This window comes from Electrophorus electricus, chromosome 3 (genome assembly GCF_041902795.1).
Source record: "Electrophorus electricus isolate QZ-2024a chromosome 3, ASM4190279v1, whole genome shotgun sequence".
NCBI classification, from domain to species: domain Eukaryota; kingdom Metazoa; phylum Chordata; class Actinopteri; order Gymnotiformes; family Gymnotidae; genus Electrophorus; species Electrophorus electricus.
In genome coordinates, this window is record NC_137499.1 from 27585739 (window position 1) to 27603983 (window position 18245).

Consider the following 18245-nt stretch of genomic DNA (forward strand, 5'->3'; position numbering starts at 1 on the left):
GCACCGTCAGTAATTTGTTGTGATGTCATACGTGAGCGACATTTGTTTTTGTCCATCGACAAACCCCAGTGAGGCATCGATTTGTCTTATTTGAACCTTACTCTTACTAGATGTCTTCTACGAGTCTCTAATAATGTGGTACCTTAATTCTTAAATAATTTGTTAATGTGCTTGATGTACAACAAGAGTGGAGTAGAACGACAACGCCGTGGAAAATGGGTGTTGCACTCAGCCAGCCGTTTGATGGAATAACAGCAGACCCACGAAGCGGAAATTTGAGTCGTGCTTGGTATGCGGCAGCTGAGGCCGTGCTAGACAACTCAAGTTCTTGAGAGATATTATTCAAGCACCGTATTCGGTATACAAGTTTTCTACTCATTACGGAAAGCTATAAGTGCCTGGTTCAGAGCGCCAGTAACTAAACTGTCATGTCAGCTAGCCAGCCAGCCCGCAGAGTTTGACTGGCATATTTAAAATTCTGCAGAAGCAGCAGATGCTCGTGAAGTCAAACCGTGTGAAGCAGTATTTGTTATGCTGTACGCGGCCTACTTGTTTACAGGCACCAAACGTTTGCTGAATACGAGATTGAAATTGTTTGAGAAACTGGCATCTCAGAACAGGCTTTTTATATGTTGAAGCAGGCTGTCTGCTGACCCCAAACAGCAGTTATGCTCGATCCGGACGTTGCGATTCTAACCGTATTTCTCTTCAAGTAACCTAACAGCAACGTTACAATTTTATGTAGCATCTTCTTACATATCCAATTCAGTGTTTGTAAGATTGTCCCATGAGACAAGATTATATGTCTAGGATTCTATGACACACTCAATTTATTCTCAGTTAGATTCTGTAGAATCATTCATCGACGAGCTTCCATATATGTTTTATCTTGGCCTATTTTTTGTTAATGTCTTAATACTCTACTATGCCTTTCTAATGGAATACATAGTACTTAATGTAGGAATAGTATTCTTGCCAGAGGATATGGACCAAGCACTGGTGGATTTGGGTGTTCTCTCCGACCCAGCGTCCATCCCATATGAAACAGACACTGAGGTAGAGGTTTTTGAGGGATATCTGGAATAACATCTCCATGGAGAACGTGATCCAAGCTGCATTGCAGCTCTTTCGGAGGAAGAGGGCATTTTGGACAGTGCATCAGAGGACTCAAGTAACAATAGAAAAGATTAATGTTAATTATCTTTACAACCATGAAAACATGTTGCCCTGGTTGACTCATAGATTTCTTCACATAAAAAGTAAGTATGGTCCTTCATTGTACTGCACATCATATTCATCAGTGCCAAAACAGTTCCAACTTACGAGGTGTATTGCATCTCCTCAGGTCATGCAGGCTCAAGGCAAAATTGCACCCACTTGAAAACCTTCTTATCGGATGGAATTTATCCAGGGAAAGAAGCGGTGGACAGGGACCTCAGTTTTCCATGAGATAGCGCCTTGGGTTTCTCACCGAAGAGATCAACATGAGACATCACTTGGGTTTCTCACCGAAGAGATCAACATGAGATCGCTCTACACTGTGGCTGTCGTTACCATTTTCTTGCTTACGTAATTTTAGATTGGCATTTCCTTCTCAGAGAGTTGCCAAGATGGTTATAATATTGGTTTACGTGAAACAGATGACACTTTAGGGCCAGTAGATGAGCATCATCTCATTTCACAATTTGGTTTTGAAACAGTTTTATTAGTAATAACACACTTAATATTGGCCTTTGATTTTGGTAAAGCAGGAAAGCTGTGATGCATGGCTTAATTCTGCATCTTTTATAAACTAGATAATTTGGGTAAGCAATAAATGTTATGACTTGCAGGGTTTTGAAATTCTCAGTATTGCGCTGCTTTCTATGAGATTCTCTTGAACTGTACATTTATTACATTCTGTAAATTATGTACTTGCTCTGACTAATGTATTTCAGATACCCTCAGTGAGTGTGTATGTACATATATAAACAATAAAACAATTATTCACTTTATGTAAATCTGAAATGAGTGCAGTGGCTTTGTTTTTTAGTGTGTACTTGAAGGTAATAAATATGGGCTTTTCTTCACTCTGCAAAAGCAATGGTATAGATTTGCATTTTATATTGAAGCTGGCTTTAAAACACTACAAAATTCACAGTTTGTTTATTTTCAAAATGTATTAAAAGTTGTGCATTAATAGGTAGGCATGTGTTGAAAAATCAGTACAGGAATATTGCAACTCAACAATGAAACAAACTTAGTGTCTTTACTGTTGACGACTGGATTGAACATTTCATAAAGATCATTATATTTATATGATCGATAGAGATTTACAGCAGAGTCCTTATCCTTGAGTCTTGAAGCTGAAGATGCTCAAAAACCCCATATGGGATGCAACCATTCCACATTCTAAGAAGAAGGTAGGGAAAGAAGGTAGTCAGCATGCATTGTTAAAACACAGCCATCCTGGAAGACTGCAGCTGGCCACTGCAACCTCCCCCCCACCCCAACTCCCCTATAATGCTATAGCACTATTGTATTATGCTCCACACAATAAAAAGAGCCTTATTAATATCTGATATGCCTGCATAATGCCAAACCCATACTGCAGACCTGACAACAGCAAACTATTTAATGTGGATTATATAGTAAAATAATTAAAGACGCTTAATATGATGTAGATGGAAATGCACTTAAAAGTCATACTATCTCACAAACTACTGTTTAGTTTTAGACTTATGCACTGGAATGTAATCTTAATTTTTCACCTCTTCATAATATTATTAGTTACTTACTGAAGAGACTTCATGCATGTGGAGCTTTTTAAGGCATTACTGAGCTTCTTGGCACCAATATCTGTAAACTTGTTGTACTTGACACTGGGGGGCACAAAAGGACACAAGATTATTGTTTCACACAACACAAGGATACATATATAAATTACATGATTAGAAATACTATAGTTACTGAACTAAAGTGATTTAATCATTTGTACTTAATAGGTTGCAGGGTGCAAGTACATTTGGAAGCCTGCTGCAGTTCTTGCTATCAAGTTATGGATTATTTTAAGTAATCGCTGGATTTATTATTGTTTTTCAGATGCCAAAGAAAAACAAGCAAACATATTGTAGTGTCTTCAATAGATGCCATCATAGTGTAAACAAAATGTGTCTTAACACAACTATTTAATGTCCTTAGATAGATGAAAAGTCTGTGTACAGACTGCTATGTCTGCTTGTCAGGGGCACTCTTGAGTGACTAACATCATTTGTCACTCAGTCTTTTGATTAATAACACTGTGTCCCTTGTGATGTGATATGCCATTAGACCATTTACTGGAGCCTAGGTAATGAAAATATTCAGCATTCCTTCACTTGCACACACATTTTAAATGGCCTGTGTACCACAACTTTTACTAAAAATTTTAGATGGGAATTTTAGAAGCTTTTACAAAACCTTTTCTTAAGATTAAACTTGATGGAGCTTAGTTTTGGTCTAATTGTATTTTAGGACAAAATAAATACAAGATAAATTACGATTATTAGCTAATTATAAATAAGGCTACTTTCAGCTCAGCGTATGTGATTTGGCTCAGCCTAGTATTCTATACTATGTTCACGCGACATGGAACGGTGCGCGCGATAACGGACCGATATCTCCTCTTCATCGGGCCGCACGTAGGCGTGAACAATACGTCTCTTGCGTCATCCAGTCCAAATTAAATCTTAACTGAGCTGCATAAAATGAACCGAACTAGCAGGTTAGCAGTCTAGTTTCACTGAGCTTTATAGCAGTAACAAAAGTAGCTAGCCAATGAACAGAATATAGGGTAACCCATTCCAATAAAATATACTAAAGATTTTCAGAAGCCACCGGAATTTGGTGGGGAAGGACAAAAAATACGTAATAATTATACTGCAATATTTTTCTGTCACGCTAAACAGGAACGTCTGTAAAGGAAACGAATGTTTCACGTAAACCAATTATTTTTGATCATTGGACAGACGCATACACATTAAAAATATAATACGGATAACCTAGGTTAACAAAATCGAATTTCAGCCGCTTCTACCCGCTGTTTGAACGCAGCCAGTCTACCCCGAATACCAGATAGAACGGGCGAAACTGCCCCAGTAATGTACCTAACTAACTTTGTAGTGTCTGTCAGGGAATAGCTACCCACAGAGCTATTAGGTTAGGCTAGCTATTATTAGGTTAGGCTACGCTAGCAGGTTTAGCTCCACGTTTCCATCTCACTTCTTTACAATGTAGTAGATTATTCAGCGTAGTTGTCATCGCTACGCATTTTTAAAAATTATATTTCTTTCCATATTCTCAATTTTGATTATTTAAATTCTTCACTCGAAAACTGGAGTGTAAAAAGTTAAACCCTCACTTTCAAACAGTTTCGCTATAGTGACCGTTTCTTCGGTTAGCGAGAGAGCGTCGTCATTGAATCAATGGAACGTTACTGCAACCAGTAACGACTGAGGGCTTTTACGGAGCTCCCTTAAGTAATCATCTTTGTTAAGGGAAAATCCTCTCTTAAGGTGTATACTTAAGGGAAAAACCTAATACTTTTTATGCAATATGGCACATATAATAGATTGAAAGTAGCGCCAATAAAAAACAAATGATCTGCACAGCTATAGGTTCCCACAAGCTACAGCGCTTTGAGGCGGCTGGGTCTTTGTCATCTTAAGTCTAACACAGGTAGAAATGCCCACAGCGTTATTTGAGAGAACATGAAATGGCGAAGGTTGTCTATACTTTTTCACTCGCTGAGGAGCGAGAGGATTCTGAAGGAAGTAGCACTGTTTGTTTTTATTTTATAACCAATATTAGTCACCCTCCTATGTGTATATAGTATATTTTAAACAAATTCCACACTCATTTCACCCGAACTGAAAGTGAAGGAAAACTGAAAATAAACGATATGTATTGTGTTGCAGGAGGCACAGCCTTTCAGTTACAGTTTTAATGTCCTAAATACACAGATGAGTCTGTTACTGAAAACGTGGCAGTTTGGAAATATTTGGTAGTTTTAAACCTTTTGATCCATGTCCCAATAACATTCACTGTAAGCCTCTTAATTTTTGGAAAAAAAAAAATCAATAAAGCCCTAGTCATCAGAGCAAGTAACCAGGTCAGCTAATAACATGACAGGGGTAACACTTTTATACCAAAATCTAGACTTAATAAACAATACATATACAAGAATTAGCTCTGAGTCAGTCGATTAATCTAAACCTTGTAGGTGAACCGTCACAGACTCTGTTCTTTCTGTTACATGCACAATGTCAGCCATCCTCTACCTCATTCATCAGCGGTTGGTTTCTAACTACAGGGCTCCTGCTGACTGGACATATTTTGCTTGGTGGAACATCAGTGACACTGACATGTGAGTGGTAGTGAATGTAGTGCAGGGTAGTGTTTCTACACACTGAAACATATCCAGCCAACAGCAGACCTGTGCTCAGAGCCAGCCGCAGCCGCACATAGGCATTAGTGTCTAATTGCACACCTAGATGGTGCACCCATAAGGTAGCAGCTTCTGACAAAGTGGTCCATGAATGTATATTCATGGACCACTGCAGTTTTATGCAGAATATAATTGGACTGATCAAGTAAACTTACTCCAGATCCAGAAGGGACTTCATGTCTGGTAAAACCAGGGCCAAGTTTTCGGCTCCACTGTCTGCTATTAAGTTTCCATAAAGACTAAGAGATGTGATATCAATGCAATGAAAAGAGAGAAAACATTAGTGCATTCAGTAGCAATCAGTAACTACAGTTATAGTTCATAGAAGTGACAATCTCAAAAGGGCCTACCTGAGCTTTTGTAGTGAGGAGACTTCTGACAGGGCCTGGGCCAGTTTCTCCAGCCCAGCATCTCCAATAGAGTTCTGCGACAGACTGGTGGGAGAAAGAATGATGGAGGCCATGCTAAACTAGGCTTCTGCGATTTTTATCAGCTGCGCTAAATGTTGAATGCGAGAGTGTTTGAAATATTGTGAACAGCCATCAATGTGTGTATTACGCTCACTTTAGCATCTTCAGAGATGTTAAAGATTGCAGGGCACCAGCCAGCTTTTCAGCTCCAGAGTCTCCTATTTTGTTGTTCTCAAGACTGTAAGGCAGAAAAAGAAGGCTGTTAAAACAAGCTGTAGTATTTGGAATAAAATTTCATACCACAAGTATTTCCAGAAAAATAAGTCTGCCCCCCTGCCTGGCTGAATAGTTTCTAAAGGTGTTTCATAAATTATGCTACAGAAGTAGTGTCAATATGTTTTACACTGTGAATATAATAACTATAACTTTATTGCATCTGTAAACTCTTACAATTGAAATACATTATACAAGTGATCCAGTGCAGTTAAAAAAAGAAACATTTCACAATTTATTCTAATTTCCCTTCATTCAAAGTTATTTTTGTGCTGAATATTATGTATTAAAATCTAAAAACAGATTTGGCAAGTCCAAATTTTAAGAAATAACTTAACTTAATTTTTTGGACTGGAAAATTTATTTAAATGTTCATTTTGTTAGTTTTCCATTAAATCAGGACAATCATTCAGATTCTGAATCAGAATGGGAGTTACTTTATTCACCAAACGTACTAAGGAATTTGGCACAACAGCACGAGAACATTAAATGTTCAATAAGCTAAAAAACCCACAAAAGTGCAGATGATACAATACAATGAGTACAATACAAATACATGAGATGAGATCAAATACAACACTGTACATTAAGGGAAATTCAATTTTGCTTATTTGTTGGTGGAGGCTTTTTGAGAAGGCTGCCTGCCATTGTAGGGAAAATGTTCAGGTTTTATGTGCTTCTGGTTTTAATGGCACACTACTGTATACCAGTGGAGAGTTGAAAAAATGTTTAAAAAGGTCCCCAGATGTATGGAGACTGCGGTGATTTTTTTTTTCAGCTCAATTCTTAGCCGTGATGTCATGGAGTGTCAGGATTGAGCGCTTCTGCCTTTCTGCTAAAGCACGCCATCTGATGTAATAGCCCTTAATCTGGGGAGGGAGAACCAAGCCACACGGTTAAGGATCAGGTTAAGAGGCCTTTGGTGGTGGATCCAAACAGCTGAGACAGGACCGGTTGAGAGGTGTTGAGTTTCACCGACAACCTTCTTTGATGATGCTTGGATCGGTGCAGATGTTGCAATTGTACATTGTAATTTGAACAACTCCGCCCCAATTTTTGCAGTGTTGTTGATTTACAGTGGAAAAATGGAAGGGTGGGTTCTTATGAAAAGCTGCCACCATTTTTACTGTTTTTCTATGTTGAGCTTCGAGTTCTTTTTTATCACATCACATAGCCAGAAAAGTTACGTCGCTGCTGAAGATGGCGATGCGGTCATCAGCTCTAAGGCACGCAAGGATTGTGTCAACAGCAGATTTTGATCGGGTTAATGGTAGGGTTGCTGGAGATGCACTTGTTGGTGTACAAGCAGTACACAAGGGTCGAGGTGCACAGCCTGGTGCACTTTCAGTGAGCCTCTGCCCCAATCGAAAAGGAAGTCAGTCTTCCATACTTAACAAATTATTATATAAAGTGACTACACCAAGAGGACAATTACCAAGACTTAAGGACACTCTCTACCTGTTTATGCTCTGAAATAAATATATTTTTCTTTTATCTTCTTATTTGGAAGACATCTGTGTAGCTACCATTTTTTGGACCTCTGGAGTCAGTTAGGCTAAGATTGAGATTTAGTTCTTGCATATTTGACAAGTAGAATTTCTTGTGTTGGTGGGTGGGTGGGTGGGGGGGGGGGGGGGGTTCCTGGTTAATATACCTTAGGCTTGTCTAAGTCCTTTATTTTCCCCTTCAAGTTTTTAATTTGAGTTGTAACATGTCTCTCTGTACAGAGAGACATTTTATGACTGTTATACTGGCTTTATCTACAGTAATACCACTGAAGGGATGGCAGCAGGGCTGATTTTCCCTTTACTGAGAGATTGGAATTGTTTGCTATGAGTTCATAATTCATAATTGCACAGTATATAATTCATAATGGGGCAATGACATTTGGTTTTCACATAGCTCAGAGAAGGCAACAGATTCAACAGATCTAGATGAACAGATTTACTGAACATATTTACATTCAGAGGTTGACCCTAATCATTACTTTATCTTGGTTAGCATTGTTATTAATATGATCTTTCTGGTTTTGAACATAGTGATGCAATTAAAAAAAAACAATTGTAATTTATATATTTTAACAAGGCAAGAATCTGTTTGTAATGCATATATTTTTGGCACGCTTCTAATTATTTGGATATAAATTATGTTAATGTCAGTAGCATAGAGCAATATTTATACAGATTTTCTAAGGTTCTGCTAATATTAGTTGCAAATGAGCCCCTACTGGAACTTAATTATTCAATTGTATGAGGAGGTGATTATGCACTTTAAGGCTTTAATACAATGCTTATAGAAATAAGGAACTTTCAAGTATGGGAGGCTTCTGGTCAAACACTGGCACTTACTCTAGGTGCTGGAGAGACTGAAGTGCAGGGAGGAGCTCAACAAGGCAGGGAAAAACCTCAGGTCCTTTCTGTTGGCCCAGCCTTCGTTTAAACAAACAAACAAACAAACAAACAAACAAACAAACAAACAAACAAACAAACAAACACAAGGCTAAATAAATCACCAGTGACTCACTCTGGAAAGTTCCCTTAAAAACTCCCAGTAAATGTTTTTCCATGTTAGCCAAGGGAATTTAATGGAATTTGTGCAGAGTAAAAAATCTATATAATTTCACATTTACAAAATCCAGCTAAGGGGAATATCATAATTTGCCTGTTGAGAAGGTAACAAAGACAAGCTAGAAATATGCTAATTCTAGAGATATGTATTACGTGTTTTTTTTTTTGTTATTGTTTTTTTTTTGTAATAGGAACTAGGAGTCACTACATCTATATCATAAAAATGGATGTTTGCTTGCTATTCAAGCTACCAATGAAGCTACGACTTCAGAGTTTGTATATCTATATGTAATCTTGATCAAGATAAAATGGTAGTAAATCTCTAAAAGTTTGTCTTCATTAGGTACTATTTTTGCTTACAAATATCCACTGCCCTGTGTTTAATATTTTAGATAAAAACATTGTTTTTATATTAACATAAAACAGTCTCTAACACACTGGGTGATGTACACATGACCATCTTTTGTAGTATCTTTTTTAGAGTAGCCTTCAGAAGATTTAAAAGCATTGCATCTCTGCTTCCTATTACTGCTGTATTTGAAAAATCAGTGGAACTCTTCATTAACTGGATGAACTAACACTTTAAGGGTGGTTTTCTAGGACTACAGACTGAATAGAGTGAATTGTCTGGGTGGAATACTCACTCGTAGTCTAGCTTGTAGAGATGTCTCACTGCTGGAATGCCCTCATCCAGAGCAGACACAGCCCCGCTGAAATAAGTGCACGATACATCACAATAGTCTTAAAGCTGTCATGAATTGAATTACACTGCACATATCAGGAAGTATAACAACACTCTATTTACAACAAATGAGGCAACAGATTGTTATGGATGTCTCACCCCAATGGCAGCTTTTTCTCTCTGTGGATTTGAACAAGGAGGGCCAGGTTTTCTATGTGACATGCCTGTGATGCCTTGAATGGCTCTATGGTGAATTTATCAATAGCACTTTTCAAATTTAATTCGTCATTGCTGCAATGTAAGTCCTCCCACAGGTCAATTGTGTCCATAGTAAATGCCCTAAATAAAGCAAATACATGCACACAAATAAAATTGAAAAATCTTAAATGGGAAATTAGAGCCAAAATGGGAGCTTATAGGTGATTTCACTTATAAGATCTTTACTTAAATAATATTTATGTGTTTACTGTTTAACTCAGAGACACTAAATGCTTATATTTTAAGAACCAGAATATAGAGGTTTTTTGCAAACAAAGCATTTTGAGAAGTTAAATAATTCCACAATGGCCTAAATGACCCTTTATATTTTGTTGGATTTTTCCATCCTGTTTGTTCATCTTTATAACAAATAATGTAAATTTACACAGAATGTATATAAGGTTTATCAAGAAATCACTGTTCTATAACTTGCTTATTGGACATTAAAGAACGTGATCCCTCACCGGTAGGACTTAATGCTGTTCATAGCTACTATGTCTTTGAGACCGCTGAGGGGAACACACGTGTCCTGCAGGTCAATGGAGAACATCTGCCCAAGACCCTTGGCATGCCGAAGGAGGTGCTCAACAACATATGCGTCTGTCAGGGAGAGCTGGGCTCCGCAGAACCTCAGCCCGTCGGGAAGGTTCTTGATCAGGAGCTTGGCCAGCTTGACGCTGCTGGTCTCGTACACACAGTGAAACAGCTCCAGCAGCTTGCCGGGTGTCAGCTCACCTGGTTTCAGGCTCTCCAGCTGGGTCTCCACCACTTGCCTTTTTGCCTGTGAGGTGGCTGGGCTATGTGGAAGGCCAGAGCACGGCAGCGGGCTCCTGTGGTAGAGCAGGCCCATGATGAACCTTTGTAGAAGGTCCTGCCATTCTCCCTGTGGCTTCCTCTTGCGGTGCTGGAGCGCCATCTGGGCCACCAGTGTTTTCTCGCTCACATCTCTGGACTGCACCAACAGCAAGGCACTGAGGAGGCTCTGCACAAAGAGGTCTGCGAAGCAAGTGGCCAGGGTTCCGCCAGACTCCTCACTCACCACATGGGACGTAAGTATCCTACAGCCGAATCCATAGTCCATCAGTTCCTTACTGAGCTGTTGCTCTTGGCTTAAAAGAGAGCGCTGAGACTTGAATCCCTCCCAGGCCATACTGCACAGCTGGGTAATATCCAGTTTGGATCCCTGCTCCTTAGCTTCCAGCTCTAGGTGCTGGCTGACCACTCCCAAGCACAAATCAGTGAGAGTCGACGGCAAAGCGCAGGTGTCCGCGTCGTGCCGCTCCAGCAAGGAGCATGTAAACCAGCACAGCAAGGGATTCGAGCACAGACTGAATATGTACTTTTTTCTTTTAATTTTCCTCAACGCACTCTCTCGCCGTGAATCATCGGTAAAATAATTTGAGACATAACGCTCGATGTCCGTGGATGAGAATGGGCACAGCTCCAAGATGCTGTCCACTTTACGCAGCAGCTGGTTCAAAACATCTTTGGGTCGACTGGCTATCAGGAGAGTGCACCCTGACAGGATCTTTCTCTGGAAGATGCCAGAGAACAGCTGCCTCACGCTGTAGCCGTCGTGTGAGGCTGAGTCGGCGGAGGCCTGGAGAAGGCCTTCAAGGTCCTTCATTTCGTTGAAACTGTCAAAAAGGATGAGGACCTTCTCCGGGGATGATAGGACATGCTGGAACACAGCTGCCGAGTCCTTGCAGCGAGGGGAAGCAGACAAGTCAAACAGCAAACTTTTCAGACTGTAGCACGGCCGCATCAGGTCCACAGCCTTGCAGTCCAGCAAGAAGACGAAGTGGAACTGGGACAAGCCCCCGCTGGACCAGTCCAAGGCCAAGCGCTGGAGGAGAGTGCTCTTCCCCATGCCTGCCTTCCCAAGGATGGTGACCAAGTGTCTGGATCTGAGTGTGCAGTCCTGGAAAATACAGGTCCGGTCCACCATGGCCTTCTTTCGCTCCGAGTCGGAGAGCACCAACAGCTCCTTCTCCAGACACTTGTTCGCATTCTTGCCTGTCCTGATCACGAGCTTCCGAGGCACCAGTAGTGTTTCTATGTAGTGAGAAGCCATGCTAATTTCTGCCTGCTTTTCGCTGCAGGTGTCCTTCAGGTGAGATTTCAGGTGTGCAATGTAGTCTTCAACGTGCTCTGTAGGTGAAACATGTTTTTGTATTGTTCTTTTAAGTGGCATGGTTTGGAGACAAAGATAACCCAGCAATGTTATTTAGACTCACTTGGTATCACTGGACTCAGCCTCTTCTTAGTTCGGTGGGGTGGGGGAGTAGAGTCCTCTGGTGGTATTTTGTCTGGGATTTGACCTTAAAATAAATAAATGAATTAATTAAAATAACAGGCAACATAATACATAATACACGTGTCATTGGGCTGCAATCCCAGATATGGATTAGCTCTTGGACTTAACCAGTGTCTGGGAAATTCTCCATTATTGTAACAGCCCTAGTGCAGGGCAAGGAGCAGGACGTACAGAATCGCTCAACAGACACGTTTATTGACGAACACTGAAGACACACAAGCAGTGATCACATACACAGGCATGGAAATGGTGAACAGAGGCACTAATGTGAACATGCACGTGAACAATAACTGAATAATGACTGACAATAACGCACACACTGACAAGGGTTTAAATAACTACAAACATGACAAGATTAAACTGATGCAGCGTGTGCGCATAATAACGTAGGCGTGGATACAAATAATACACAGTTAACAACGAACTCCCACTGCACGTGGTGGGCCATACCACGTGACCAGTGGAAGGGGAGCGCTCCGTGACAATTATATTCACTTCTGCAAAACAAACCAACCCAATCCCAGGGCTAGTTTTGTTCATTCCTTGGCACTACGGCCTTTGGTTTAGATGAAACATTATGAGATTACATCCAATCCAGAAGGAAATAAATACTATCAGATTACATCCAATCCAGGAAAAAAAAAGAGATCAGGCAGCCTTTAAAAAAGCAATCCTAGCAGCTTCGTGTTATGCAGTGTGTTACATTACACACAGCGGGCTGACCTTTTGAATGTGAGACTGGAGTGAGAGGCGAGGGGAACCAAACCCTGCTTGCAGTGTCTGATAAGGAGATGGTGGGATGGGAAGACATGCTGAGCTCTAGAGGGGCTACTGCACCATCAGCTAAAGAGGGGAGGGAAGATGCAGTACAAGATTAACACACACAGCCACATGCTAAATGGTCAGCCCAAACATTATAACTAAACAAAAGGGAAAACCGGTTCAACTTTACATTTTACTGCAATCTATGCCTGCCTGTTCACTTATTCATTATGAGTTTGACAGTAGGTTTTGAAAAGACATCTCAAACTGAAGGAAGAATTGGAGGAAATAATGTTGGTTTGTCACGCTCATGCAATGATTTTACACAGATTTGTTATGACTTCATGTTGACTGAACTTGAAACCAAGTCCCCCTGTCCTAGCAGTTGATGCAATTAAACACCCAGTAAACGAAACTCCTTCACTTACCTGGAGAAAGGGGAAAAACCTGTGAGATTGGACCTAGAGATTGCGGCGAAACTGTGGGGTTAAACAGCAAATGAAAGTTAGTTACAGGCACTGTTAATATGTGCTTGAAGTGCTTGAAGTGGTGCTACTGACTTACCCAGAACGTAGGTGGGCCTGACGGGGACTATTTGGTTCATAACGGGATGGGCGAGATGATTGATAGTGTGTATGATTCGTAGCGTTTGTCCTAAGAAGTGACACAAACACACACACACACAGTTAGACAACCGCTAAAATCAAACTTCTGGGATGACAAAAGTCTCTGCTATGGTAGCTGATTATTACCACTAGATGGCACCAAAGAAGCACTTTCCAGGGCGGTGGCTGCGGTAACGGCGAAAGGAGCGTGCATGAGCTGCTGGGGTATCGTGCGTACGCTGGGCTGGAAACTCCCCTCGCAGGGGGCCGTTATAGCATCTGAGTAATTTTCTGAGGCCTCCGGGTCTAAAGCAACGAGAGGGGGACAGCTCTGGTTGAAGAAAGCAGGGTTTGAAATGAGTATACGTGAAAGACAACATTTCTAAAGCGTGGTTCTTGGTCCGTTATTTTGTGACTGGCAAGACGCTCCTAAAGCAGTTTTAAGGATTTTGACTACCGTTATAATTAAAAGCGCTTTGCAAAAGCTTTAATGAATCTGATAAAAAGAGTTACCTCCTGTGTTACCTCCTTTGTTGCGTTTGAGGCGGGATGGTTTCTTTGATGGTCTTTTATCTGCTGGTGAGAACAATGCACACTTCAAGTCATCCTCTCTTCAATTACAACAGGTTTACCCAACCTCGGTCTGGTGGGCAGGGGTCCAGCATAGATTGGTGATTTACTAAGCCAGAACGTTCACTGGTGAGTCCGTTCAGATATGCTTGTGCAGGGAAATCACCTAACGTGCCGGGCACCTGCACTTTAGAACTGGAGTTGGAAAGAGATGACCACTTACATCGTCGTTTTCTGGTTTGCCTTTTTATGTCTTCACGTCCCAAAGTTGGCTTATCATCTGGTTCATCTGTTTTCGAAATAAAGAAGCAGGAGAGCCAACCAAACAACATACGACATGTAGTTAGGCTATACAGATGGGTATTAAAAACTGATGATGAATTACGCAATGTTTACGTTAATTTCCAGCAATAACTAATCTTTTCTCAAAAGGTGATTTAAGATACTGGGCATTTATCTCTGTCTTCTGATACATATACTTAGCCCAATTATACAATCTGCCCAATGCTTCATTAAACATCAGGGAGTTTAACGTGCTTTAACTGCGTAAACTGTCCTCTTATAGGCTTACCTGAGATATCAAAGACGTCGTCGGAAAAACACAAATCTGATGTAAAACACAAATGCAGGACACTAAGTTAAGGTTTTTTTTTTAATTGCAATAAGTAATCATATATCCTATATTTGTTATGTATATGGACAAAGAGAGTAACTGACCAAAAGATTCGTCAAATCCAGGAGAGCTGAGATCAATGCTGTCAATATAGGCCGAAAATAACGTATCTAGTAAAACGGTAAGAAATAGTCAGCATAAATAATTTTAGTATTTGGTTTGGTAAAAAGCGCGCAAATATTGACTCTCCATTTTATACAATGTCTAGTATAAAATACATGTCGCCTAAAATGAAACGTTTCTATCGCTCACCTGGTATGAGGTCGCATAAACCTGGATCGCCAGTTTCGTCAACTTCTACAATATAAAGACGCATATATAAAGATTTGGTGCATACAACGTTACTGTCGTCTGCTAGTCTAAGCTCCCACGGAATAGACTACTAAGAATATGTGGAGGTCCTTGGAAATAATGATAAAAACGATGTATGATTGATACATACATAAATATGTGTGCAACACAAAGCAGAGGTAAATGTTACACAGGTGAACAAACACGATAAAATAACAGGATAAACCATGGTTAACACACTAATTCTACCAGTTTTTGTAATAAAAGAATAACGCTTATATGTCTCATAAATACAAGGAAAGTTATAATAAGATTTAATATTACCTATATCGGAGTGTAGATCCATCTTATCTTTGAATGTTTTACTTCAAAATACGATATTCCACTTTATTTAAAAAAAAAAAAAGTACATTCGTACTTGTCCTCAGATAACACCAGCGCAGCAGTTTGGCAAACGCCACAACGCGCATTCATCTTAAATTTGGTTTTACTTTCACTATTTATATTTAGCATGCGCGCTGTTCAGCATTCACGCGGACCTAACACAGGACTCTAGTAATCCTTTATATTATAAATAAGGCAAGTCATTTTGCTATATAAAAATATTGTACGTATTGAGCATCATATTGTGTCATTTTAAAACGAATAAAAAGCATGCTGTTTTTCTGATGCTGCCGAGCGGATGTATGGGCGTCACAAGCAAATTCCTACATGGGCGTAAATACCATGGCCATTCAGCAGTGAGCTGAGGAAAAAGTCCCAAACAAAGTTTGCACAGGGCACACCCTCTGGCTCACTTCTATGTTTGACAGAGTCTAGGAAAACAATCTGTATAATTGGTTGGCATGAATTAAACCAAAACAAAGTAAAACCTAAAATAAAAACTCACAAAGGCTCAGAAGAGTGTTGGGGGATTTCTGCTTTATTCATTTCTAATCTCGAAACCAGCAGAAAATGTTGCCAGCAAATTACATTTGTGGAGTGCAGGCCTGGATGTTAAAAAAAAAAAAGAAACAAAGGGGCATAGGGGCATGTTCCTTTTGAGATGCAATGCCAGATGGCATCTTCATCCCATGTCGTTCAATGGCAGCACTTATCATTCTGGAGATCCCTGATTGCAACAGGGTCACATTTAAGACAAGCCCCTAAGATAGAGAACCGTACTCGCATGGAATACTTGCCTGACTTGGCACCCTGATAAAAATCCTTTCTACATTTATAAGCTCCAAAAATAATGGACAAACAATAGTTTGCAAAAACAGTAGAGCAGAAACAAATGATGAACATACCATCTGGCCCGGGGTCCTCCTTCTCCACAAGCATGGAGAAAAGGATTCCTTTGCTGGCCTCCCATTTCTGCCAGATAGGAAGAGCCAGCTTCCTGGCCAGGCCATCTGCATCAGCCGAGCCCCCCTGGCCAGAGTCGGCGTCCCGAAACAGGGATTGGTAGTACTGCACAGAGAACACCTGTGCATCCAGCAGCTGGTTGAGAAGCGTAGGAAGTAGGCTGGGTTCAGCCTCCTCTAGAACCCTCCTGACCTCCAACAGAACCTCCTGGAAGGGAACCATCTCCTGGCAGCTCCGGGAGGGACGCTCATCTCAGCTGCTCATAACTTCCCATGGAGCGCCATGAGGCACGTGGTACGTTCTATGAAGCTGCCAGGAATCGGAACACAGAATACTCGCCGCAGCACACTGGGATGAGGCAGACCAGACCTGACACCTTGCCCTCTGCGGTGAGTCACTGAGCCTTAATCAAAGATGCACAGCATTTCATCTCGCCTTGAAGGAACGCAGACGGTTTCACATGTGCTTTTCCCAAATAACAGCAGAACGCAGATATGCTGTGTAGATAAATCTGAAGAGAACAGTTCCATCTCACTTCACTTTTGCTACTAGGAATTCACATGGAGAAGTGAGTGGCTCAAATCTATCACACTGATTTCCTGTTGGATAGCTATAAAGCTTGTCAAAGCAACAATGCTGATCTCAGAGCAGCCAGACACAGTTCATGTAACTATGCATATGAGGTGAAGGGAAAAACTGATCCTATATTAACTCCATGTTAATGGTGTAACACATGAAACTGACCAATGAATACAATTAACAATTTATAAAACCCAGAAACCCCCTTCTAGAAACCTGTGTATGGGAAGAAAACAACAAAACCCAAACATACATTAGACATGTTCTTTCAGCCCCATGCAATGTGAGCCAAGCTGAAACATGTATTTATTGCAGTGGAGCTTTACTACATATCATATAACAACTGATATCTTACAGATATCAGTTAATTGCATTGTGTTCTATAACTGCAGGTCTGAAGAACTGTTATCCAAACTTGAAACCATTTAAAATCATTTGCAAAACAATTTTAAATGTATGGTACTTTACTCATTGACTCACATATATCAAATTTATAATGATCAGTCTGTATATCAATATTCCTAATGTGCCACTTTAGTAGGGATTTTAGTTTAGGTATACAAAACCAGAAAATATAAACAGACCATTTAGATCTTCAAATTTTCAAACTTTGTACCTGTAACAGCAATATTTTGGTATACCTGGTATACCACAGAGCAAAAACTAAACAAATGAATAAATAAATAAGGCAAAGCTAATGAAATAATATATTGATCATTTTATAAATAAAAACATTTAAGTGACAAAAGTCAATTTTATGAAAAACATGAGACATTACTAGTGCAGATTATTAGCACAATAGCATTATTAGGCTCACAAACATGGGCAACATTTACTGAATTAATTCCTTTAAGTGGATTGGGGTGATTTGTTTCTGACTGCTAATCCTCTCAAATACGAGTAGTACAATTCTGTTTACTCTGTTAAACCTTCAAACTGGCACTGCTGCCAGTTGGCAGTTCGGCTCCGAATGACAATGAGAGAGAATTGTTGAATAAACAATGCACCAACTGACATTTCTAATTCTGTTCCTGGACATACCATCAAAGAACTTCATTTTTAGATCATATTAGTGGTTATTGACATAGGTGATTGAAATAGATTTCTGAAAGAAAAACTACATGTAATCTAAATCTCTACATTTTTCCTGTACCTCAGAGAGATGGTTAGGGCTTGAATGTTTAGATTATTCCATATTTTAATGCGCACCCAGCATCACTGTTATCTCTCTGACTTTTAGTCTATATTTAGTTGGAACAGAAAGCTTTTCAATGATGTATCTAGCTTCATTCAAATGGAGAGGCCCAGGCTCCCAAACAGCTGGGTCAGAAGATGGCATCTAGTGAGGTCTTTCCAGTGGAACTTCCATCAGCGCACACTGCTAAGTAAACCTCAACACTGTGCCCACACAATACACAATCTGCTTAGTAAAGCTCAACGCTTCAAC

General features: G+C 40.2%; 2 protein-coding genes across 6 annotated transcripts; one reads left to right on the forward strand and one right to left on the reverse strand.

Annotated features, from left to right (window-relative positions):
* The first annotated feature begins 11 nt into the window (after positions 1–11).
* dexi (Dexi homolog (mouse)) lies at positions 12–2000 on the forward strand. Its single transcript, XM_027002792.3, has 2 exons — positions 12–1259; positions 1346–2000. The coding sequence occupies exon 1, from the start codon at positions 817–819 to the stop codon at positions 1084–1086; it is 270 nt and encodes an 89-aa protein (XP_026858593.1). The 5' UTR covers positions 12–816; the 3' UTR covers positions 1087–1259; positions 1346–2000.
* Positions 2001–2128: 128 nt separating this feature from the next.
* On the reverse strand, positions 2129–18151 carry ciita (class II, major histocompatibility complex, transactivator). 5 transcript variants are annotated; one of them, XM_027002786.3, is made up of 20 exons: positions 16162–18151; positions 14834–14878; positions 14626–14691; positions 14480–14515; positions 14132–14197; positions 13852–13911; positions 13486–13644; positions 13298–13387; positions 13162–13212; positions 12695–12814; positions 11892–11975; positions 10119–11805; positions 9556–9735; positions 9359–9424; positions 8496–8576; positions 6029–6112; positions 5815–5898; positions 5620–5703; positions 2778–2861; positions 2129–2391 (listed from the first exon to the last, which is right to left on the reverse strand). In XM_027002786.3, the coding sequence occupies exons 1-20, from the start codon at positions 16439–16441 to the stop codon at positions 2313–2315; spliced, it is 3486 nt and encodes a 1161-aa protein (XP_026858587.2). In that variant the 5' UTR covers positions 16442–18151; the 3' UTR covers positions 2129–2312. The 5 variants fall into 5 exon arrangements, with proteins under 5 accessions (XP_026858587.2, XP_026858586.2, XP_026858589.2 ...); XM_027002785.3 differs by having other exon boundaries at positions 13852–13914; XM_027002788.3 differs by lacking the exon at positions 16162–18151 and adding an exon at positions 15197–15572 and having other exon boundaries at positions 13852–13914.
* Positions 18152–18245: the final 94 nt, after the last annotated feature.

Coding starts and splice junctions, on each gene's coding strand:
- dexi (XM_027002792.3), top strand. CDS start 817: ATGACACACTCAATTTATTCTCAGTTAGATTCTGTAGAATCATTCATC.
- ciita (XM_027002785.3), bottom strand. CDS start 16,441: ATGGTTCCCTTCCAGGAGGTTCTGTTGGAGGTCAGGAGGGTTCTAGAG. Junction 12,815..13,161: donor GGTTTTTCCCCTTTCTCCAG/GTAAGTGAAGGA, acceptor TCCCCTCTTTAG/CTGATGGTGCAGTAGCCCCT. Junction 5,704..5,814: donor TCCTCACTACAAAAGCTCAG/GTAGGCCCTTTT, acceptor CACATCTCTTAG/TCTTTATGGAAACTTAATAG.